Raw genomic sequence first — 24488 nt, forward strand, 5'->3', positions numbered from 1 at the left:
CTTCAACAATGGGAATTGTCTTCATTCAGCAAAGACAAGTCCACTTGTCGAGACGTTGGTTCCAGCAGCATTTCTTGTTCGGCAACATTTCGCTAGTGAACGTCATTCATGGCTCTCCTTAAAGGGCCCGTAAACAGGCTGCGATTTTTTTTTTTACACCCGCCAAAAGCTCGCTAATCCGTACAGTAGACCGCGGCGATCACGTTTTCCGAATATTACAGCGCTGCGCACCGCGCAGACCCTTCATTTCGAAAAAGAATTCCCGCGCTTCTTTCCTACGCCTGACCAGTCCTCCTCGTACGCGCAGTGACGTCAACTCGGCGATCGCCGAGTTGACGTAGCACTGAGCTCGTCGATTGGTCTAAACCAGATCTCAACAAACAATTGTCAAGTTTACGTCAGTTCCTGTTCCCACCCACCGCTACGAAACTGCGCCTTGTTTTTTGGCCCTGCGGTGATGCGGTTTCGGCCACGCAGTTGTCGCGCGTATATTCCTCGCACTGCATAGCACCTGCACCAAGGAGGTTTAAAAAAAACTTCTGGAGTGGAGGTCCCCTATACGCGCCCACGCGAGCGGGTGAAGCCTGGGAAACCGGTTGGCAGCCATTTTGCTCCGGGCAAGAGGCAGCGCAGCTTGAGCACGGACAGCGTAATCGTGAGCTTCCGCGGGGGCGTTTCAGCGTGAGAACTGGATAGTTAGTGTGACTTATTTGGCCGAATTTTTTTGTTGTCCTGCAGGATTGAAGAAGGCAGTTTTTTCCACCATAATACATGGGCTGAAGCGTGCCTGATAACACGTAGAATTCGCTTCCAGCATTCCCGAAATGAAGCACATGGAGGAGTTAATAAGTGGTACATAAAATTTTATTCACCCCCGACTTTTACACAATTTCAAAAGAAAAAAGAAGAATATACAATGTGGTTTATACGTGAATCGATAAAGCAACAAATCGAAAATAACTTCAAAATGCATCATAGTGCACACAATCACGAAACTAAGCGTATGAAACACGCGTCCTTAAAAACTAAACACAGCAAAAGAAAAGATACAAAAGCAAACTAGTTGACCAGTTTGCTGCTGCTCTGGTTTACGCATAATGCAGACAGTCACGAAACTAACCATATGAAACACGCACCCTTAAAAAGTAAACACAGCAAAAGAAGACATACGAAAGCAGATTAATTGACTAGCTTGCTGCAGCTCTTGTTTACACTCGTCTATAATTTTTTTCAAAATAACAGTCCTTAATTGTCAGCCGTGTTCTTACTACGCTCTGGGAGTTTTAAATGCGAGGCATTTCTTAGCGAACCTTTGGCACATTCAGCGTTTTTATCTACGAATCTATCTGCCTAGCCACCTACGCCGAGGTGCTCTCATGATCGCCTCCTTTACTTGGTGCAGACCAAAATCGGCATGGGAGGGTAAGAGGATTGGACGGATATGGCTGTCGTATCATGACATGAATAACGGGAAAATTCTGTCGCTTAGGTCGTCAAACCCTTTCCTCCAGACACGTGTGGCACATAGCCGTTTACCACTGGCCGTGGTGTACGGTATGCGCCACATTTGATTGACAGTTTATATCTACCCAGGAACCGCGAGAACAGACATTGGTACTTTAAATGCGAGAGCGTTAAGAAAAACCGACATCGGCAGCGTTGACCCGACGAATGGAAAGAATAAATATTAAGATCACAGCAGGAATCTAACCCAAGCATTCTGCGTGGCAATCAAGTATTCTACCACAAAGGTACGTCGGGTATATAGACTGGTTCGGAAAAACAGGCGTAATGTCTGTGCAACGTCAAGTGTGGTTGTGGTGCTTGCTATCTAATTTTGCAAGAAAGCAATGCACAGTACGTATGTACTCCTACGATACAGGCGTCATATCAGATTAACGTCTGCGGTTCCAGTGTTGGCTCCGCTTTTATAGTAGTGTAATAAACATTACATTTATATTCCTATGTTTCAGCACGCTATATTGAAGCATTGCTCGACCCAGAGGAATACATTAACGAAAGTTACGTATGATATCCACATGGTTGCACCATAATGTGCACTTAGTTTCGATAATACTGACGTGTGTGTTCTAACGTGAGGGCTGACGTTACGTTGCACCTCAAAGTTACCGTTTAAACGCCAGTGATGACGTGCCTGGTAAGCCCACGATGTGCACACAGCTACTGCACTTACAAAAACACGTTGATCCACCTCGTAACGCTTGGCTCAAAGCCATAAAATACAGCATAGCAGTACTCGCTGACTGCTTCGCATGAAACAGATTCCCACAACGCGTGGGATCTGCCGAATTTTCTTCCGGTTGATTTCTTTTGAAATGTGGTGAAGCCTGATTTTACAGCGAAAGCTTTTATCAAATCACAACAGCTGTGGGATGGTTGTCCGCTGCCGCCGCCGGTGTCCGTAACTACTATCGTGCGAAATAAGAAAAATGAAATAAATAAAAATAAACTGGCTCATATGGGATTTAAACCCGGGTCCTCTCCATGGCAGTCGAGTATTCTACCACAGAGCCACGCTAGTGACTGGAACTCCTTTGCAAAAACATCCTTACAGGCGTCATGTCGGGCAAGGAATAGCGTTAAAAGTGTAATATAGCGTGTCAGAAGAGTAAAATAACGACCAGGCGTCACATAATGCTAATTGCGCAACGAGTGACCGGATCGTTAATTGCTTCAAATCCATTACAAAAGGCTCAGCCATAATTCTTCATCCAGGAACCACAGGCAGCATCAACAAAGTTCACATAATGCCTTACAGATGTGTAGCGGCACCTCGCTTATCCGCAGAAAGACGAATAATGGCATAGTGATTGCTTCCGTACTTCACAAAAATTATGATTTGCGACGTAGTGGGTACCTTGAAAGTGTACTTGTATTAGTTTCCCCAAGAGAGTTTAGAACGGGCTCTAGAAAGGCCGCTCTTCCAGCTTTCGCTGTGTCTGTGCTGCGCGCAGGCCCGGCGTTTTTTATATACAGCTTGGTAATCTTCGACAAATTGTAAATGTGGTTATCGAGTAGATCGCAGTCCAACAAGTGAGACATCCACAACACTCGCTTGTCACCAAAGGAGCGGAGAAATTCGCCATCTGTGGAACTTCCGCGCGGGCTCAAGCGACGACCGACACGTTTTCTGCCCGGAGCAATATGGCGGTCGTCGGCTTCAGCGGCGGCTCGCCGCCTCCACTCCAGAAGTTTCTTTTCAACCTCCTTGACCTGCACGCACTTCGGCGAAGCGTTGTTCAGTTGTCGGTTGCAAATCGAGCGGGGAGAGGGGAATCTCCGGTAGCTCGGACGGGTCGCGCTTGCTCGCGCGGCAAGCGGGGTTCTCCAGGCTTTTCTCTCGTGCCCCTTCGACGTCTCGGAAAGCAAGCACGCATTCCTGCTGCATTGTGAACTGTCACAAAGGTTTAAAAATAGTGAAGAGCCGAAAACTGCCCGTCAAGTTACGGAGCACGTGCGACAATATAAACAATAAACAACCAGGAGCCACAGCAAGCGGAAGTGCATTGCGACTGATCGAGCTCGCCCATGACGTCAATTGTTGACGTCGTGTCACGTTGCCGAAGTGGGCGGAGTCACGACGACGGGCTACGCCTTTTCCTCCATGTGGCGGAGAAGGGTGGTGAGGCTAGTGAGGCCGCGCGAAAATTTGAAACCAGCTGAAACGGATGTTCTAACCCCTGTAACTTCCTTATTATAGCACGTACTCGCAAAATTCTTGCGGCAGCATGTTCACATAGCAAAAGTGCGCATATTTCTTTTCATTACAATTTTTGGACATCAGGGTTGTTTACTGGCCCTTTAATGGTTCCTCCTGGAGCCTTTGTGAGCTTTGAGGCATTAAGTGTGTCCTGTGCAATGTTTCACACGTAAGCACGTGCGTCACCGTGTTTTCTTCTTTAACGTGCAGGCATGGCAACAGCACGCGTCTGTCCGACCTGGTCGCCGAGCACCTGGACCACCTGCACTACGTGAACGACATCCTGTGCCTTCGCATTGAAGCCCTGAATGCGGTGCTCACCGACCACCTCCTGAACCGGCTCCTGGTGCCCCTCTACGTGTACTCCCTCGTCCAGGGACCCCACCCGTGCCTAGCGGTGAGTGCGCATTGCGATTCAATGACGCTCTCCTTGCAAGTTACGATACTTGGTCAGGAATAATGTAAAACTATTCCACTCTGTTATGTGTGTGAGAGAATATCTTGACGTGTGTGTCCATTCTCGCGCGCTCTTTCACACATGTCTGTTTGCTGTGCCGACTTGTAGGCTCTCATTTTCGTGACCGGCGTGGCGCGACTTCTTGCAGGATGACCGGAAGAAAGTCAGCAGCATAGTCTCCTTGTTCCTCCTGTCACAGGTGAGTGTGACGCAGTGTTGTCACATGACTCCCCCCTTTTTATCATTCCGGCGCTCATTCATATCTGGTGTGTTGCTACTACAACTAATCAGTCAGTTTATCAACTAATCAATCGGTTTTACAAATACATTTTCTTGCCATTTTCCTAGCTGCCACTCTTACGTTCCGTGAGCCAGCACCTCTTCCAGGATGCTGACTGCAAAAATTTGTCAAGTTGGTCAGCTTTCAGGCAGAAATATCAGATAGAAAATAAATTTTTAGTACTTCCAATTCGATTCAGTTTCTACGATTCAAAATTTTTTACCACCCGCTACTGTGACGCTCCTCTTAGCATATTTTGGAAAGAGGCCCTGCAATTGCAGCATGAGTTTATGTAGTGTCATGCTCACACCATGGCACTTTGTCAGTCACCGTTGATCTGGTGTCACCAAGAAGAAATGCACTTGTTAAAATTTGCAGTTGAAAAGGAGGGCTACATTAAGTTTGGCAGCGGTCGGGGGTTCAAGTGTGTCGTAGCAGTGTACTCTCAATGTTCATGTTCACATGTGCAGGTGTTCCTGATAGTGTCCCACGAGCCGTTAGTCAGGCAGCTGGCCAACATTATTCTGAACCGAGACATGAAAGTGTTCACCGCGAGGGCCAAGGACGACTCTGCCTCAAACAAGGTAATTGTTCTGTTCCATCACGCTCTTCGTCTTTTTCTATTTCTAACTATTTTTATTCTATTTGTAAATTTTCTTTTTCTGACTTCTTTGCATCGGCTTTGATTCCAGTGTCTATGATAAAGAGTTTCTGCTTCATGAACCGGAATTTGTGTACAAAAGCATGTTCTTGTGCAACGCTTTCACAACTGGTTAAACACTAGGGCATGCAGCTACGTACACAGTATACTCTCTATAAACGGAAATCTCTTAAACGGAACACAACATGATTGCTTTCATACCTGCATCCTGCACCCCTGTTTATATCTCGGTAAATAGAACCCTTAGAAATAGAATGTTTTTCCTGGTCCCTTGAGGTACTGTTTAACGAAAGTCTACTGTAGTTACTAGCCCCCAAAAAAAAGTGTTGGTACAGGACATAGCGCTCTGTCCTGTCCAAACAATGTTTTCCCCAAGATTTTCACGCTTATATAGCTTATATATATCTCATATGCAACTTGCCGTCTTTACTCGATTATACCGCGCCCTCGATTGTAACGTGCACCCGTTTTCCGCGGCCAAAAAAAAAAGTAATACATCAATTGCAACGCGCACCCATTTTTCGTGAGAGAAAAGAACAAAAAAAGTCCGCAGGAGTCAAACTTCACACATTCAGAAGAACAAGTATTTGGGTTTTAAATAACTAAAGTTTCAAAAAAGTAAAACACAAAGTCAAAAAGCAGGCCTTGCCGCTAAAACTGTCACCACTACGGTGGCAATACGAGTCGCGTAATGGATCAGTCCTCGTCACTGTCGGACACCTCCTCCTCGCTGTCAATGCTCTTCAATTTCGGGAAACTGGCCCTGCGTTGGTCCACTGAAACCTTTTCGTGAAGCTTTACTGTAAAAAATCTTCTGCTTCTGTTTGCGCCAGTCTCGCAAGCACGTTTCAGGAACTCCGAACGACCGCGATGCGGCCTGATTTCCATCCGTCTCTGCACATGAACTATTCTTTTAAATGCGGCATCGTGGTGCACTCGTCGAGTATTTGAAGTCGGCACTTCCATGCTATCGATGCGAACGCAGAACGGAATGACAATCTCCTCAGCACACGAGAAATAGCCAAGGCGCGTAGGAGGCGGCCATTTCGAAATGCCGATGGCAATCTGACAACAGAGTTTCTTTTTTTTTTTTTTTCGGTACTCGATTCTAACGCGCATGCGATTTTTGGACTCGTTTTACCGGAAAAAAGCTGCACGTTAGATTCGAGTAAATACGGTATATGTCACAGAAGATGCATCAGAAACAACTAGCCCAACTTTCTTTTTAGCCAGGGCATGCAGGTTTATTACTCAGCAAGGCACATCCTTTAACCCCTTAAGTGCTTTATTTTTTTGAAAATTTCCCAACCAAAAGTGCCTATTTTTTTTATTGATGATTTCAAATCTGATTGTACGAAAAAGCAGCTTCTCGATGTTGAAAAAATTATTTGTACCACATACTTAGTCAAATCAAAACACGGAATAACGCAAGGGGGCCTGTTGCAGCTCGTGCACCAAGATCGAGTATCCTTGCTCAATTTTTTCCCGTTTTCTCGTCGCTTCCGAGAGCAAAGGAAGCACATTTGAAGAAACTGCTGAATATATTCCATAATGTCATCTGGCAATGACAGGTTGAAAGTCTTGCCTGGAATCGCCAAGAATGGAAAGCGAGGAGGCTTCCCAGGAGGATTGTCCACATCAAGCAGGATCCACTGGCAAGCACTCGCGATGTTCGCTTCCGAGCTGTTTTCATCATCACCGGAGGAGATGCTCAATTCATTGCCTTCGCTGTCTCCACTTCCGGACACAAGATAAACATCTGTATCCGAATGATTATCACTCGAAGAAGATGACGAAAATGAGAAGCCTCTTTTTCATGTTGACGAGCCAGTTATGCATGGGTGACTGCCACCGCAAGCCATCTTTTTATACAAAAACCGCGCTCTTTCCACAGGAGAAAAATAAACTGCCAAGTAAATGCTGCCATCTGGTGGATTACACGCAATCTAAGCTGTAGAAGAGCGACTCTTGTCCTGAACGCTAGAGGGGAGTACCTATTCCGCTAGGACGAGCTCTGCTCGTCCAAAGCAGTTAAGGGGTTAAAGGGACTGTCTACCGTCCTTCATCGCTTTTCTGTTTTGTACCGCAATAGAAAGCGTACCATCTGAAGTGTCCAACCTTGCAGCGGTTTCTCTGGAAAGTGATTAGAAATTTTTAAAACAGAATTGTTCAATCTGCGTTCGGTCTTCCATTGGCGTGAAACATGCCCACAACACTGGTTGGTGGACGCGATGACGATTGTAGTGCCGGTAAAAATTAAAACCGAAAGCATGTGTGATTTCTGTAGGATTACTTTATTTTCGCTGAACACTATTGTAATGAATGTAGCAGTCGTTTTCAGCGCGCTAGCGGTTAAATGAAGCCTTATTATATGGTTACAGAAAACTTGTTTTTCTGTAATCGCAGTCTGTGTGTTTATTTTAGCACTGCTGCCACAATCTAAGCCAAGTCGATTCATCAAAAAGAGACAATATATGCGCACCTACACAGCGCAGCACATGTGAGACATCCTAACAACAATACAGCGGCACGGTGCGATGAGTGCAGAGAGCCGCATGGCATAACGCATGAGTTGACGCAGAAGAAATCGAAGACGGTGCCGCAAGCAGTGCCACCGGGCGCCTTTTTGGATGCGTGAGAAAAAAAAGCCAAGAATCTACTCTCTTACGCAACCGAAAGGTGCCTCAAGTGTGTAAAATACAATTTCAAGTTATACATGTTTGTTTTTAAGCAAAATGAGTCTACTTTTGAGGATTTCTTGTCCTACCAGTGGATTGAACCACATCACCGTTGGGTGACGCTAGCGGTCATTCTTTCACGATTTTCAACATCAAATTAAAAATATAATTCCTTTTTTATGGGGCAAAAGCATGCTCGTTGCCGCCGTTGTAACGAACGATCTTCTCATTTTCACCACAATCGGAACAATTTTTCCGAGCGGTAGACACTCCCTTTAACACTTTGCAGTCCGAAACCCTTTCCCACCTTCTGTCCATTCTGGTACAAAAGTAAAAGACTCAAAGCTCAAGTAAAAGGTGTTTACTTACTCTTTTACAGATGGCGCATAATGTAGTGAGAAAACGCACGCGGGAATCAACCGCGAAAGGACTTGTCCAGCAGCGCCCGACTACGGACCGCTGCGGCCGTGTTGTGTTGTCGGGCAGGGGACAATAACGGGCCACAAAGGGTTAAAGGGCCCCTAAATCACCCAGAGATCGAAATTTAGTTGTGGTGTGGCAGTTGTGCGCGAGTCATCAACAAACATGCAGCCACAAGAATTTTTCAAAAATGGTGTTATAATAGCGTAGCTACATGCGTTTGATGATCCAAAAGTGGTCCTCGCTTGTTTCACTCTTTCCTTCACTATGCTCCATTCGCCGGCGTCTCTCCTCCACGGCGCCTCTCTTCCTCACGGCCAACTCTGGGGATACCAAAAGGCCCGGAGAAGACAAAGAATTCTTTTTTTTATTATTATTATTTTGTGGCACACCTGCGGCTGGTAGTGCTGCCACGTTTCGCATTGTTGATTGTGACGACATTCTGAACTCGATATGCGGGTTTACCTTGAAATGTTAAAAAATTACCAGAGGTGTTATTGGGGCCCTTTGAAGGCGAAGATTAGGCGTCCTTCAAGTTTTGCTTCATACTTGGTGTACAGAGCGACCTGGGCAGCGAGCCCGAGTTTGTGGCCCCCGAGGAGACGCTTGAGAAGAGCCTGGAGACATGGACGTCCGTGGCGCCAGCGAGCGAGGTCGACATGAGCGCCGAGGAGCAGGGTTGCCACGGCGACCCCCCGCATGCGAACGGTTCGGCCGCCGCGGCAACACCAACCAACGCCTACCCGCACGGCCTTCACCCGTCGGTGCCCTGTCACCCCGAGGACGGCGATCACTCGCAGCCGGCATCCTCGACTGACTGTGAGTTCGATTATTACCATATGTGTGTGGGCTGCGTGCATGTACAACCATGCAATTTTTTAACCTGAACTCGCCAGCTTTGACCGCCGAGTCGATAAGCACCATATAACGGAGCGCAGTGAAGAGTGCGGTGCAGCTTTGATCTACCAGGCTGTTATTTAAAACGGACCCAACCCCACCTGCTTTTTTGTTCTTGCTTTTTTTGTCCCGTTTTTGTCTTGCCGTGGCAGATATCCTTTTTGCCTCGGGAAAGTGCTGCGTTAGGCACATGAAACAGAAAAAAAAAACTATTACGCACGTTGCGTAATCAGCGGGTGTATATCACTTCCCATCCATCGCAAGTGGTCGGGTGGTGTCCAGTTCTCAGAACAGCCTAGCAGAAGACAGCTGAACAGGACTGCTCATTGCGCGCATGTGCATATTCTCGTTCATTTCGCCGCTGAGCTTTGTTATGAGGCAATTATCAACTCAGCAGTCGACGCTTGCGCGTTCAGGTTAAAAAATTGGGCGGCTGTACAGAGTCGACCACATACAAGATGGAGACGTCATTAGTACACGAGCCAGTATAACTAGAACACTTGTTCAACTTTACAGGGAAAATGTCTGTTGTATGACGTCTAGTCATGGTGTTGATAAAGGCAATAATAACTTTCCTGAATTATGCATTAAACATCAGCCTCTATGAGGTGTTGAATACCAATGAGGTGTTCACCTCAGATGTGGATGCCCCTGTGCGCTCATGGACAGTCGAAATGCAAAGAAGTCAGGGTTAACCAAAATGCGTCCCTTCATTCCTGTGGTGGCCGTCACGCTTAAAGTTGGCATGATACCGGTATGCATGCTTAATTCAACGCCCAGACAATCTTTGCAACCACGTAATTAGCTGTCCGAGATAAGTGTCAAGTTCTCACTCACAAAACCTATTCTACTTTGCCATTTCTCATTTGCGTTTCATTTGTCGATGACTGGGTACTTCTGTTCGAAATAATTCGCTAGTGCTATCGTATGGCCAAATTAGAATGATGAGCTTTGCTACATGTCAATTTCATTAAGCTCAAATTAAGTGGCACAGCTTCTGGTGGGATTGAGGGGCAGAAAAAAGTGTGGATGTCATTTTGATGTGCCCGCAACGATTGCATAGCCACAGGTTTCTGCCAGGAGTAGGGGGAAAAAATAATCTCTGCATGACATTGTCGTGTGCACATCGGCCAACGACTGGACAGAACTTTGCTTCCCTCTGATGTCACCAGACGTGTGTGTTGCCCTCCGTGCAGAACTGTGGTTGCTTTCAACATCCTTGGTGGTTGGCAGCGTAGTTCTAAAAGCACACGGCGAGTGCAGTTATACACGCAACAGTAAATGCAAAGGCTTTAAAGGCATATAACTAGGCACAGAGTGTCCTCTGTTCTCAACACTGATCGTTGTGCTATCGATAGCTCCTTACTCGCATTTATTTAGATTGCAGGGCTTCTGAAGAGCCATTGAGTGAGGGAATTATAGAGGAATTAAGTACACAGCTAGAAGATATTCACAGGAATGTCATAAATGTGCAATACAGGCGTGATTATACAGGCCCCTAGTAAAACATTATAACCCCACTGTTACGCTCCTGCCTGCTGCGTTTTCCCGGCTGTTACGTCGTTTTCTGTCGGTCCCGGCATAGCTCCCATAGGATCTAATGTATTGATAACCCTGCTGTTACGTCGCAACTGCGAGACTGTTCCCGTATATGTCGCGAAGTGTGCTTCGAGTCGGCCGAGCGACCACGGATGAGAGCGGTCATGTTGACTTTTCACACAGCTTGGCCTGGCTTGACCGTAAGATTAGCCGCTTGAGAGGCGCAAGCGACAGGTACTATTGCGCTCAGTATGAGCTATATCACGCGAGCGCGTGGCCGAACGCTCTGCAAGGTTGTACAGTGGCGCCGATCTTGGCATATTTTCGAGTTATCAGGAGAGAGTTTGGCTGCTCGTGCGAGCGTGTATCGCCCCCACTTGCTTGCTTTCACCCGCGAAGTTATCATTTTCTAAGCTGATATCACTGCAGGGCAAAATGAGGGCGAGGGAGAATGCAAGTGGAGGCCATGCGCGCTCGCAAGAACAGCCAATCTCTCTCCCGATACTAACTCGAAAATATGCCAAGATCGGCGTCACTGTACAACCTTGCAGAGCGCTCGGCCACGCGCTCGCGGGATGTAGCTCATACTGAGCGCGATAGTACTTTCGGTTACCGCGAACAAAAGCATAGCCTTCAATATCCGTATTGCAAAGATGGCGTCTATGATGCAATTGCTTGCGAAAGTAAGGTCTCCGAGATTGGCGTTCGCTTTCATCGTCGCGTTGGCGTGGACTCAATCATCGTCGTTACTTGGAGGAGTTCGAGCTGGTAGGAGTTCGCGCGGTTCGTGGTCAGACTCGTCGCGCTAGTCGTGTTGCGTGTGCTTAGTTCTTTCACACCTACAACTGTTGGTGCCAAAAGAATCATATACGTTGATTACACTTCTGTCAGTGACGCCGTTGCCAGCTCCGCGTTTCTATCCGTCGACTAGACTGTGGCCCGAGTGCGCCTATGCATGCACCAGTGACGAAATTTAGGAGTTGGTGGAGGAGGGGTCATTCTCCTCGACAATTGCTCTCGGGGGTACTTCACATACGCGAGGCTTTCGACCGTGTCCGAGCCACGGTGGCCCAAAACTATGCCAGCAGTGCTACAGTAACACTCGGAGACGCCGACACTTCGGCAACAATCTCGTGAAGGTATCACGATAAGTGATAGCTTGCCAGGTGTCCGGTGTGATGGCGCTAGATTTATTAAAAGGAGGTGACACTGCAAGTGCTCGAAAAACTTTTCCTGCTGTTCGGGTATGAGTAAATGCACCGGGCAATGTTGCATGGTTTTTTTTTCAAGCGTAAGCATTGAAATAATAATAATAAAATTCTGCACCACTAAATATTTTTCTTCTCGTTTTTCCTGTTTCTCGGTTTTTGTGTTTAACCGGCTCTTACGTTTATTTCTTACGGTCCCTTCGAAAACGTATCAGTGGGGTTCTACTGTACAGGGCCCTAGTATAATAAAGGCCCCTAGTGTTTGCCATCAGTGCTATGCCTGAGTGTGATGAAAGATTGGCTTTGTTGCAGGCGAGGTGAACCCCGCGTACCTTCCCGACGGCCTTAACATCACGGACGAACAGAAGGCCCAGGCTGTTCAGAGGCTCAGCATGGCCGCCCTGGAACAGCTCAGTCAAGGTTGGCCCCTCTGTGAGAGGTGAGGGTTACGCAGTTGCTCCCAAGGGATGTGCCAAGTTTCAGGCACAGCCTCTTGTAATTTCTCGGTGCCAGCTCGGTTACACTGAATCTGGCTGTCGTATTTTCCTAGAAAGAAAATGCAAGAACACTCGCTAGCAATTCAAAGCTGGTGTTGCAAACATGTTTATATATTTTTGCTTTTCCCATCATATGTGCAGTCGCGCTCAATATGACTTGCAATGCGGGAGCTCAAAGATTGAACATGGCTTCCAGTAGTCCTTATTTCCACAACTAAACGCTGTTTTTCTACTTGGAGATGATCCCAAATTAGAAAATCTGATATAGTTGTGGAAATGAAGGCAAGTTGAAAACATGCACAATCTTAGACATCGTGAGGTCATGTGCCCTTATGTTGCAAGCGACTGTACGTGTTGCACATGTTTAACAGTCTTTTCTTTGCATTCCAAAGTTGAGTATAATATCGATGATGTTTTCAATTGCAGAGCACATGGGTGTATTTTTTATGTCAAATTGGTTTACTTCTTATATCTAGTTATGTATTTCTTTTCTTGAGCCACATGGAAATTTTTGTTATGGTTCAGTCACAGTTGAGATAAACCATACGACTTTTTTTGTTATGGTTTAATGTTCACATCACTGCAAATCGCTGAGTTCCCATTTTGATGTTCCTTTGCAAGAAGTGCGGGTGCCTGTTAATTAATCTGTGCTGCTGGTGAACAACCTCCTCCATACGTCTCGTAACTGGCATTCGTAAGTGAACAATGAGCAGCAATTACAGCATGGTCATTAAACAAAGCAGTGGCCTTTAATGTGAACGCTTTCATTGGTGGGTATTCAGACTATGTCAGGATTTCCAGTGTCTTTGTTTCCTTGAACTTGTGTAAAAACAGCGCTAAATTTAACTCGCTTCTTCCGACTGTCTTCGTTGAAGGCCCTTCTTGGCAGCCATCTTGAACGCCCTGGACTGCAGTGAAAACGACCACCCGGCATTGTTTGCACTGTGTCTACTCTACGCGTTGGGCCACAACCCAGGTCAGTGGTTTATTTGCTCACGTTTATTTGTCTTTGCGCTTACACTTAATTGTTCCATCAATTAGCTTCTTAATGTTGTGAATGAACTGAAGGCATGCCGTGCCTGCGAAGCTTTCGCTAATTTATAGTAATGTGTACGAGCTTGTGTTTGTTCAACCATCATGCTAATGTTTTCATTGTGTTTTACGATTGTTGAATTCTGTTAACAAAATATTTCACTTGTTCTTTGAGCATACCCCTGGAGGTTCTTTGGTAATAAAAGGACACAATTACCGTACAGTATTTTTCTTCAATGTGCTCACCCGCGCAGTTCGCTAACGCTATGGAAGTGTGCACCGGTTGCTCTGCTGCAAGTTGGTTGAGCAGTGCACTCTGCTGCGCTTATTTTTTTGTACGTCTGTGAACTGTGTTCATTACAATGCATCATCTTTTAAAAGTCATATAAGCTTTTTTTAAAACCTATTTGGTTGTTACTGTATGTAACAACACAAAAAAACATTTTTGTCACTTTATGGTCACCCTAAAATAATTATGACAATTTTTTTCAAGATAAATTCGTCTGAGGAATTAAATCAGCATTAAAAAAAATCATCCCTGGGGTGTGGGGGGGGGGTTGCATTTGACAAAAAAAATTTACCCTCAGAGGGTTAAGCTCGAGGACGTGGTCGCGATTCCTGGCCGTGGCCACTGCTGCGTTTCTTTTTTTTTACCCATGTCATGGAAGGTGCAGAAGTTACATCGACCTATAAGCCTGATAAAGTGTGTAATGAATTCTGATTCATGAAATTTTTTCTGCATGTTTGTGATGGTACAGGGCTAACTTCATTGCTTTCTGTAATCGTAATCTCGACTGTTTCTCGACGTGCACTTATCTTCAATGTTGCATTTGTGTGAAGCATCCTTGTGTCACATTTCTTTCTCAGTTGTTTGTTTTCTACGTTGTGATCGTGTTAAGTGTTTCAGCGTGTCTCGTGTGATCCTTCTTCTCTAACGTCCTTTTCATCCTTTCCTTCTCCTCTTCCTCTCTGGACACTCACATGCAGCTGGTGGGTAAAGTAATGCTTTTCAAACTTTTGACGAGGCTGTCGTCCTTGCGTGGCACGAAACTTGAAAAAGATTTGCAAGGTTTGAACTTGCGAAGCGTAGTTTAGAATGCAGTCGCAAAACGCAGTTGAGGATAGGGACTGAGGCAGATGCATATCTTTGTTCTATGTCCTGCGTCAATGTCTATGCAAAGCTGTTGTCAATGTACAGTCTCAAGCAAAAGTTTAGAGACCACCAGCAAAAAATAAAAACACCCCCTGCACAGCTCCACAGCATAGGATTGCTTTATTGCATTGCATTGGCAAAACATGTGCACTTAGCTTGTGCCACTTGATTTCAACCAACGTACTCAGGCTGCAGAGAAAACAAAGATTATTTACAGAACCAATTGTTCTCTAAACTTTTGCTCACGACTGTACTGTCGGCCGCAAAAGATTGCGGGATCTGCAGCGTGTGGCGGAGTGATGGAAAACTGCATTGCTGCGTCACCTACCGTGACGCGGCGGGTGTTGAGGCTATTGGCTGCTGCCTCCGCGATCAGATCCGGCAACAGCGCGTTGTCTAAACGCGCAGTTGCTAATCGCCGAGGCCGTGGCCGATAGCCTCAACACAGGTCGCGTCACGGTAGGTGACGCAGCAATGCAGTTTTCCATCACTCCGCCACACGCTGCAGATCCCTCAAACTTTTGCGGGCAACAGTACAACTTGTATTGTCTACGTTTTACTTTCTGAAATTCGCTGGAAAAGCTTTGTTCTATGTAAACTACCAGCCATGTGTGTTACCTAAAGTTTGGGATTACCTACTTCAATGTTGTAGCTGCATTTAAGGGGGGACATGGCACTTGAAAAAAAATTTTTGTTCCTTGATTGATTTTGATGAAACTTCCTGAGTTTATGTATATTTGTGTGCTAATTTCAAATATGTAATTACTTTTCTAGTATGATGTGTACTTTTTAAAATACTAAATATTTCATGTGTCTTTTGGGGAGCAAGATATTTTCTGAACTGAGTTAGTTACAAAGTAAATCAGCATATCACAATAATCTGGAATCAGAACTGAGTGCAGTGCAACAAAAATGGATGTTCTAACGCCATTAGAACAAAAGTTATGGTTTGTTCAACATTCACGAGTGAAATTCCAGCTTAAAATTGACTCACTCGCGAATGTTCAACATATCCTAACTTTTATTAAAATGGGTTCAGAACATCCATTTTTGTTGCACTGCACCCAGTTCCGATAGCAGATTATTGTGATATGCTGATTTACTTTGTAACGCACTCAGTTTAGAAACAATCTTGCTCCCCAATAGGCACGCGAAATATTTTGTATTTTAAAAAGTACACACTATATTACAAAGGTAATTGGATATTTGAAATCAGCACATAAATATACATAAAGTTGTCAAGTTTCATCAAAATCGATCAAGAAATAAAGAAAAATTTTTAAGAGCAGTGTCCCCCCTTAAAGGTACAGTCGCGAGTGATATGAAAGGGAGCACTGAAATTTTGTTCAAGGGGCCATAGCGGCTAAATACATTTACAAAGCACAAAAGTCGATAGCACTAAACGTCCAAATGGAAATGCACCTCTTGCAAACAAGTATGTTTGATTTGTGTAACCGCATCGTGAGTAAGATTTGCTTAAACACAAACACGATGTCCCCTTTCATATTGTTCACGACTGTACCAGCAGCTTCTCACAAGTGTTCAGAGTTGGCTGTAGTGGGCTTATATTTGCTTAAAAGCAGAGATGATGGGATGTGTAAAACGGATGAGGCAGGCCTGACAACATGTAATGGCTTGCATCGTGACATGCTGTCGGTATAACCAGTATCTTCAACAGGCCGTGGTTAGAGGGGCTTTGTAACGTCTATCGAAGAGAGTGCTTTAAGCCCAGAGGCGATCATAAGTTGAGGAAAACGTAAGGTTTCTGCGAAGTGCTTTTATAGCAGTGTGGCTTGGCTGTCTTCGCGTTTAGTACACCATAGTGAAATTAACATTGCCATTGATCGCCAGGCTTCATGTGAAGGTGATGTACAGTACGGTCCACTGTTAAAGGGAACACTCTAATGAGCACTTTTCATTTTGCTGGCCCTCTAACAGCAAGCCGACAAGGAGACATTGCTCATGCACTGCACTAGCCTGTCAAGAAGAGGCAGAACTGTCAACCACCGGTAGTCTTATGCAAATCTAAGCCACTATGTTTTTGCAAGATAGTGAAATCCAAACATGCCCTGCACGCAAGTGTTCCCTTTAACAGTGGACCCGTGTGTACTTTGTGGCCCTCTGTGCTCTTTTTCATTTTGTTTGTTCGTGTCAGAAGAGTAGACAGTTGCTTCTTTGTCTCTTTTTGATTCAAAACAGGCATCAACCGCGAGCTGTTGGACACTGTGCTCATGCCATCACTGAATCCGGAGGTATGACCCGAGTCCTAGCTCCACGTGTTGCTCATAGTTTCCGGCTTTTGGCTAGGCCTCTTTCAAAGTAACCTTAAAATTGGACAAAAATTTGTTGCTGAGCTCTTTGGTTCATAGTCTAAAATACTGGATAGCACAGGTTCAACACAGGACCAAGAAAGGAAGTTGCGAGTAGCGCTTGTCCTGTGATTCAGTGTTCTTTCTTGGTCCTGTGTCGAATCTGTGCTATGCAGTATTTAAAACATTAAAATCAACTTTCTACTTCTTGCTGTAGTAGTAAACATATCCGAAATATCAAGACAGCCATTGTTTCTGTGAATTTATAATCCAAGAAAAAAAGAACGCAAATGCAGAACGAACATAGTGCTGCCCGTAATTTCCACACCAGCTTGCTAGGACGTCAATTTTGACCGTATCCAGTTGGGTCTAGTTAGTTTTGTAATGGTTAACAAGGATCAAATTTCGCTACAAGAGAACTAAAAGGGTCAGCCTAATATGATAAGTCTTCGGAACATTTGTCAAACAATAAAGTGACCCCAAATATGAGAAAAATATTTTCATTTTCAAGATATCCAACTTGCAAATGAGGTTTCTGGAGAAAAATTAAAAGGGGTGGCATTCGTCTTCTGATCATCTCCCCACTTGCCCACTAGTTGTATGGAAATTGTTTCGAATAGTTACTTTACAACTCTATACTGACTGGCCGTTGCCCTTTGTAATGTCCTTTTTAACGGCACTTAACAGACGTTTTAACAGACATTTGCTAACGTGATGCCCGGCCTGTTGTCCTCTTGGTGGTTGTATTTCAGACGAAGCACTGGTACAACGTTGCCCTCATGGACAAGCTGATCCAGATCATCGCCTTGAGCTGTAAATATGGTGAGTGGGCTCTGTGGGTGTTCCTGCTACTTCCGTGTGAGCCTGTATAGTAGTTGGAAGGCTTTGTTACCACTTGGAAGTGAGATAACTATTATTTATTCTCCAACCAAAGTTACGAAAATACGTAAGAATCCGACGTTTCGGAACCAGCTCGGTTCCTTCCTCAGGGGGGACTGTGGCGGCTTGGCAGCGGCCTCTTTAAGGCACTCTTGCGGCGGTTAACGATCCCACGCATTACCGCGGAGCGTAGCCCATGCGCATGCACCGGGGGGAGAGTTCCGAGGGAACGGTTGATATTTTGAGTGGTCCTCTGTATGTGCCACGACTCCAATAGTAACCTCCTCCTCCATAGTGTTGCCCCATAAGCGCACGTCACCACGGGTGGCCCAGCAGTTAACGGTGCTCGGCTGCTGACCCGAAAGATGCGAGTTCGATCCCAGTTGCGGCAGTCGCATTTCAGTGGAGGCGAAATGCTACAGGCCTATGTACTGTGTGATGTCAGCACACGTTGAAGAACACTAGGTGGTCAGAAATTGTCTGGAACCCTCCACTACGGTGTCTCTCGTTGGCTGAGTCGCTATGGGACCCCTCACACGTTAAACCGAAGCATGCGTCAGTTTGCTAATAGCGTATGACAGGTTGCCACATAAAAGGACCCCTCAATCACTCTGAGCTTGTGGGTCAGGGAAGGGTTTTATTTACCTTAAAAAGTAAAAAAAATGTTTTATTTTGCAATCTTTTTTACCTTTTATGATTAATCACTAGAAAATGCACAGGTCAACGCAGTACTACCTTCTATTTTTAGTAGAGCTGTGCGAATAGCAAAATTTGGAGTGCAAAGCGAATTCGAATATTGAAGTGTGAGTGCGAATCGAATCTAATATTTTTCGAATACTTCTCGAATATTTCTAGAATATTTTTCGAATACTTCGAAGCGAAATTGCAGAAAAAAGTTAGAGAGGATTCCTAAGCATATTCTTATGAGATAGCAACATGAAAGTGTTTCTTTTCGCTAGGTTGATGAAGCACTGGCGGTGTGGTGTTTCATAGTTGTCTTATCAAGAATGAGGCAATGTAGAGGCCGAATTCTATTTATGTACATGATTTGGTGCAACCAAAGTGTTGCTAACAACATTTTACACGTGATAGGCAAAGATGCCATTTCCTCAGCCTCTCCTCCTCTTTCAAATTCTGTGGAAGCCCAACTGATGTGGCGGACAAGGGTGTGATCCCTTCAAGTCCGGAGTTCCAAATCTGCCTCGTAGACGTCAATATATAAAAACATTTGAAATTTTGGATGCTAAAAAGCTTCGGCTTCCGATTTTCCTGACTGCCCAAATTTCCGGTCAAAAACAGCATTAATTGAGCCCCCACTTCTGCCTTATCTTTCATCTCCATGTTGGAACCAGCGTTTTCTTGAGTTAATACATTTGCGACCGTAACGAAGCTTGAAAGGCAGCTTTGCCGCAATACCGGGGTGTGATGAGGTGAAGCATATTGAAAAATCTAGGGATCACTTCCAATCGTACGTTGACTGTCTCTTGCAAAGTTCGACCGTAATGGAGCTTGAAAGGCAGCTTTGCCGCAATACGAGAGTGTAATGAGGTGAAGCATCCTAAAAATCTGAAGGGTCACTTTCAATCGGACGTTGACTGTATTTGTTTTTGGGAAGTTCGAATAGTTCGAATAGTAAAATTCCAGTGCGAATCGAATCGAATAGCAAACAATATTCGAAAAATATTCGAAATTTCGAATATTCGCACACCCCTAATTTTTAGCAATAGAATGTCATGTTCTTTGGGATTAAGCTGTGCAAATTTCGCGCATTTATAGACAGGTCCAACGCAATTCACACCTCAAGGTGGCTGACCTGAACATGGTCATGTAGTTAAAGGGCACGTTCCTTTTTTTTTCTTTTGCTAATAAAGTTGCAAGATGGAATTCTTTGTGTGACGCTTCCAAAGTAAGCCACACATCTCGTGTCCGCTTCTCCAACTAGGCCTAGAGCCCTCATTTGAATTTATTTCTTTCTATTGGTGTCCACCTCCCAGGAAGCAAGGTGCGACTGGCGACTCTGGAAATGTCTCTGCTGCTGCTTCGCCAGCTCGCCACGATCGACGGTGAGTCGTGCCTCCAGGACCACCACCTGGCCGGCTTGGAGCAGGCCAAGGAGGAGAGCACGCTACTGCTCAGGAATTTCTACAAGGTGGGGAAGCAGGTCCAATTAGAAAGCCTTAATTAACAGACACTTGGCAAAAGATCGTTATGCCGTACAGGATTACCAACAGGGCTTTTGGGCGGGGAGGCGAGGTGTGGCTTTGTCCTCTTTTCTGGCAGTTAACAGGGTGCAGACTGGATGCAAAACAAGTAAATGCCAATGTCGGTATAATTTTGGTTTGAGGCCGAGCCTCGAGACCGATATTTCAGTCTGAGACAGCCTCGCGACTGGGCTTGAGTCTGAGACATAGCCTTGAGACTAAGTCTAAGACTGAGCCCTGAGTCTGGGACCTAGCCTTGATACTAAGCCCTGAGACTGGGACTGAGTCTGAGACTTATCCGTTGAGGCTGAATCTGAGACCAAGCCTTGAGACTTGAGTCTCAGACTGAGCCTTGAGGCTGAGTGCACCTCAGCGAGTCGACTCATGAGCGAGTTTGCCAGCCTGTGCCCATTATTAACTGTCAGATGAAGTACAAAATTATTTTTGAACAGGTCACAGCTCTTTTGCATGGGGCCATGGTTATGACAAATTTTGTATGAATTGGTGCTATTGAAACTAAGACTTTTTTTACCTCTTTTTGTATTTGTCTCATGTCTCTCTCTCTCAACCTCCGCATGTGCTGACAACTGTCAACAGAGTGAAGAGATGTTCCTCGACATGTTTGAAGACGAGTACCAGGAGATGAAGGTAAACACCACAGCGTAGTCTTTAACATTGTTATTCTGCCTTATAGATAGCGATTACATCTACACTCCAGGCCTACTTTTGTCATCGGCGTCGCCGTTAGGTTCTGCGTAAATGTCCAAGTTGCGATAACATAGCTTCACATGTTTTTTTTTTTTTATTGAAATAGAAAATAAATGAAGGAGTTGCTTCACGTGTTGTATGTTCTATGTGTAAGTGAAAGCACATGAGGGCTGTTGACGATTGCAGTTCAAGCAGCGAGGAAATGCGCCGGCCATTTCCTGTTGTGAAATGCCCATGGCCGGGGGTGGTTTTGGAGGGGGGGTAGTGAACCCGGTGGGATGGTGGTGCTAGAGGTGGGGGTAGTCCCAGAGAGGAGTCTGCAGCACACCAGCAGTGGATGTCATTGCCGCCACAATCGACTGTTGTACCGAGTTTGTGTCAGCTTACGCTGTAAAAAATGCCCTATATTGATTATGCGATGATGTTATACTCCTTTCTTGTTCTCCTTGTGATGCGGAAGAAAATGTTTAACAGGATGTATATCACAATGTTTTACTTAACTCCTTTTATTTTTTTCGATGGTGCAGAAGAAACCGCTCAATGTGGAGTACCTGATGATGGATGCGAACCTGCTGCTGCCACCCATGGGGACGCCCATGTCGGGGGTGGAGTTCCACAAGCGCCTGCCCTGTGGCGAGGTGGAGAGGATGCGAAGGGTCTGGCTATACCCTCCCCCTTTTGTCCTTTTCAGTCTTGGGCTGTTTTTTACATCCTCGTGGAATGGCTTGTAGCATAGAGCAGCAGGAAATGCAGACACAGGAAGGAACTACAAACTTTGTTGTGGTTTCTTCACAGTTTCTTCATCAACAAATAAAAGTTCACACCTGTGCCCGCTTTTCATTTCTTGCTGTATCATCATTTCCTTCTGCACTGCGCTACAACCCATTCCACGATGAGAAACCGCGACCACATTAGTACAGTGAAATCTCGGTATAACGAACTTCAGGGGACCGCGGAAAAATGTTTGTTATTCTGAAAGGTCGTTATAGTGAAAGCCCAAAAATTTACCATAACAATAGAATTTCAGTAACACAAACGTCCTACCTTTGCAACGGTACGTCCCTGTTTCTCACAACAATGCACACGTGAACGTCAGACAAGGCATGTTTATTTGAAATAGTCCGTGATCGTTTTTTTGACGGGTGCAGCACAAACTCTGCGTCACGAACGATTCTAGACCGTCCGCATTTTTATCCGCCGCTTCGGTCGCTGTTCCGCTTTTTTCTATGAATATGCGGAGTTTCCTCAAGTAGTCCAACGCATCTGTGGCCGACACGGACTCGTCGCGATCTTCGGGTGCTACCGTGACATCGTCGTCCATGTCATCGCTGCAATCCTTTAAGGCCCAACTGCATGCACGCGAGTTATGAGCGACGGCTGACAGGATTTGCTGTCGCGGAGGGCCATCCATCGCCGTCGCTTGTCGCAGGGGTGCAATCGCGAAACGATGCTATTTCCGATTCCACACGGCTGGCTGATCGCGCTGATAACGCGGACGGACCGTCGTTCTGACCACTGGCCAAGCGCGAAAAGCACGAAAGGCATTGGAATCTGAAATAGAATCGTTCGTTCCGCGATAGCATCCCAGGTTTCTGGAAAGCCAGAAAACATCGCTTGTCGCCCGGAAGTGAGCATGACGATATCCAACAACATGGCAGCATCTCTGACCCTTGCTTCGGTTGCAATTTGCTCGTGATGCTTCCAATCGGCGCGTACTTCAAGGAATGCAAGTTATAGACTACCTTATTTACAGCCCCATCTCACGCGGAGAGCGAGGCAGCGGCCGTATTTTGTCGTTATTTATGATCGACGGTTCGTTTTGATGTTTCGGTGGTAGCTTGCTGCAGTGGTGGTAGCTTGCTGCAATGTCAACATCGTCGTCGTGTGAGGTAGCCCTTCTCCCTGCGAAGCAACGACGTGAGGCGCTGCGGCTTTTCTTAAACGTTCTATGACAGCAAGAGGAAACGTTGTCGAAATGCGCCTCGTGGACTAACCCAAACATAACGCAGTTTGCAAAGTGCGACATAGCGTAGGCAGCCTACGCTTCCGGGCGCCCCATGGGATCACAGCAGATACTACTGCCGCGGTTAAACATAAGATTGCGAAAAAAGGAAGTCCCGAAACGCTTTTATGGCATCTTTATCTCAAACAAGACAAAAATAAATTTGGCATATTGTCATTCATCTACTCTGTAATTCTTTTTCGTAATTTGCCTGCGTGCGCGCAATAGTTTTCAATCGAGCAGCGCGACGGAGCCCGTTTGTCGCAGTCGCCTTCGCTCGAAAGTCGCGTGCTATGCATGCGGTTGGGCCTTTACAAAGCCTGATGCGTTGTCGCCTCCGCAACGAAGGGAAAAAAAAAACGTTCTCCGCCCGCGTCTTTCTCCTCCCGTGCCATCTCAGGTTTTAGCGGGAGGGCGTCCGCTCTTCGCGCTGCGTCGTCTGCTACCTTACAGCTCCGACTGCCATGACCGATACACTGAAATCTAAGAATCCTCGCATTTCGGGATATAAGTTCGTAGTACTGAGGCGTTGTTAAGATTACACGGGAATTAAATAACGATCGTTATTCTGAAATGTTCGTTAATCTGAAGTTCGTAGTAGTGAAATATTTTTACATTGAAACTATAAGCAGTCGGCACGGGATTTCTTAAAAGTTCGTTAATTTGAAATGTTCGTTAATGTGGTGTTCGTTGTAACGAGATTTGACTGTACCACCTTCGTTCTTTCCTCATCTCTCTGTCTCTGCTTCTTACCTGTTTTCTAATCCTCACCATAGATGGTTAAATACCATACTTTCTTGTGTATAACCCACCCTGCTAATTACAACCCGTGGATAAATTTAAAGAAAGGTCCCTACGTATTACCTTGAAGCCAGCATGCACACCAGAATTCGTGCATAACCTGCATTCTGGCCAGGGGCAGTGCCAGCGAGGGGGAGCTGGAGCCCCCCTGAAATTTACGCCTGCCCCCCTCCTCCAAGAGCAAACATAGTCAAAACACAACGCGTAAGTCCTCCGCCTCCCTGCCCCCCTGAAGAAACTCGCTTACCGCAGGTGCCCCCAAAGTAAAGAAATCCTGGCGCCGCCCCTGATTCATGCTTTCACTTCAAATTTTCTGTGTGTTTTGTGTGGGTTCTGTGTGAGAAAATACAGTAGATGGCCGCCCCTGATTCTGGCTTTCACTTCAAATTTTCTGTATGTTTTGTGTGGGTTCTATGTGAGAAAATACAGTAGATGACCAGGCTGACGTTATTTCCGACTACAGTCAAAACAGTGTGCTTGTCACTGTGTGAGTAGTGACTTTGCCTGTAGGTGTTGACGCATTTGGTGCCAAGTTGTGCAAAGTCTCGTAATAGTCGCATCCCTGATGGTGATGACCGTATTCTAAAATACGGCCTCTGGCCCGGTTTGAAGTGCTGGCGATGCGCATGGCCGACTTACTTCTTCGTCATCATTGTCTTATTCCCTCGTTCAACGTTTTCTTTTTACAGGCGATCCGGGTGTTCTTCCTCCTGCGCGAGCTCTCGCTATTTCTGAGCAACGATCGGGAGACGCAGCTGCCGCTCACAAATTTGGCGAGCTGCGTCAAGGTGGACGACGTCCTCGACCTGAGTGAGTGCGCAATTGGCCCACACGTTGCAGATCGTGGCCACCGTTTCTCTGCCAGCAATGCGATGAGTTTGAAAAGCAGCGGTTTTGCTAAAGCCAATACGTAACTTGGAGAGGGCTTCTCCGCAGTTTTCATTTCTTTATTATGCCATGGCAAATGAACTTGCTAGTTTGTAACCCTTTTGCAAATTGCAAACCGCATGCAAATTGCTTTGTGAAGCTCTGCAGTGTAAGTACA

The 24488-nt window shown here is 45.8% G+C and overlaps 1 protein-coding gene across 1 annotated transcript in view; it reads left to right on the forward strand.

Annotated features, from left to right (window-relative positions):
- Positions 1 to 24488, forward strand: part of LOC119399059 (protein CLEC16A homolog) — a 57825-nt gene that overhangs the window by 19039 nt on the left and 14298 nt on the right. Inside the window, exons 7-18 of the mRNA XM_049417517.1 lie at positions 3932 to 4118; positions 4327 to 4377; positions 4929 to 5042; positions 8778 to 9036; positions 12174 to 12300; positions 13234 to 13334; positions 16743 to 16795; positions 17605 to 17674; positions 19726 to 19880; positions 20530 to 20580; positions 21168 to 21296; positions 24133 to 24253. Of these exons, the coding sequence (XP_049273474.1) occupies positions 3932 to 4118; positions 4327 to 4377; positions 4929 to 5042; positions 8778 to 9036; positions 12174 to 12300; positions 13234 to 13334; positions 16743 to 16795; positions 17605 to 17674; positions 19726 to 19880; positions 20530 to 20580; positions 21168 to 21296; positions 24133 to 24253 (1418 nt within the window). The remainder of the gene's footprint in view (positions 1 to 3931; positions 4119 to 4326; positions 4378 to 4928; positions 5043 to 8777; positions 9037 to 12173; positions 12301 to 13233; positions 13335 to 16742; positions 16796 to 17604; positions 17675 to 19725; positions 19881 to 20529; positions 20581 to 21167; positions 21297 to 24132; positions 24254 to 24488) is intronic.

The sequence above is a fragment of the Rhipicephalus sanguineus genome, chromosome 7 (assembly GCF_013339695.2).
Source record: "Rhipicephalus sanguineus isolate Rsan-2018 chromosome 7, BIME_Rsan_1.4, whole genome shotgun sequence".
Classification (NCBI taxonomy): Eukaryota; Metazoa; Arthropoda; class Arachnida; order Ixodida; family Ixodidae; genus Rhipicephalus; species Rhipicephalus sanguineus.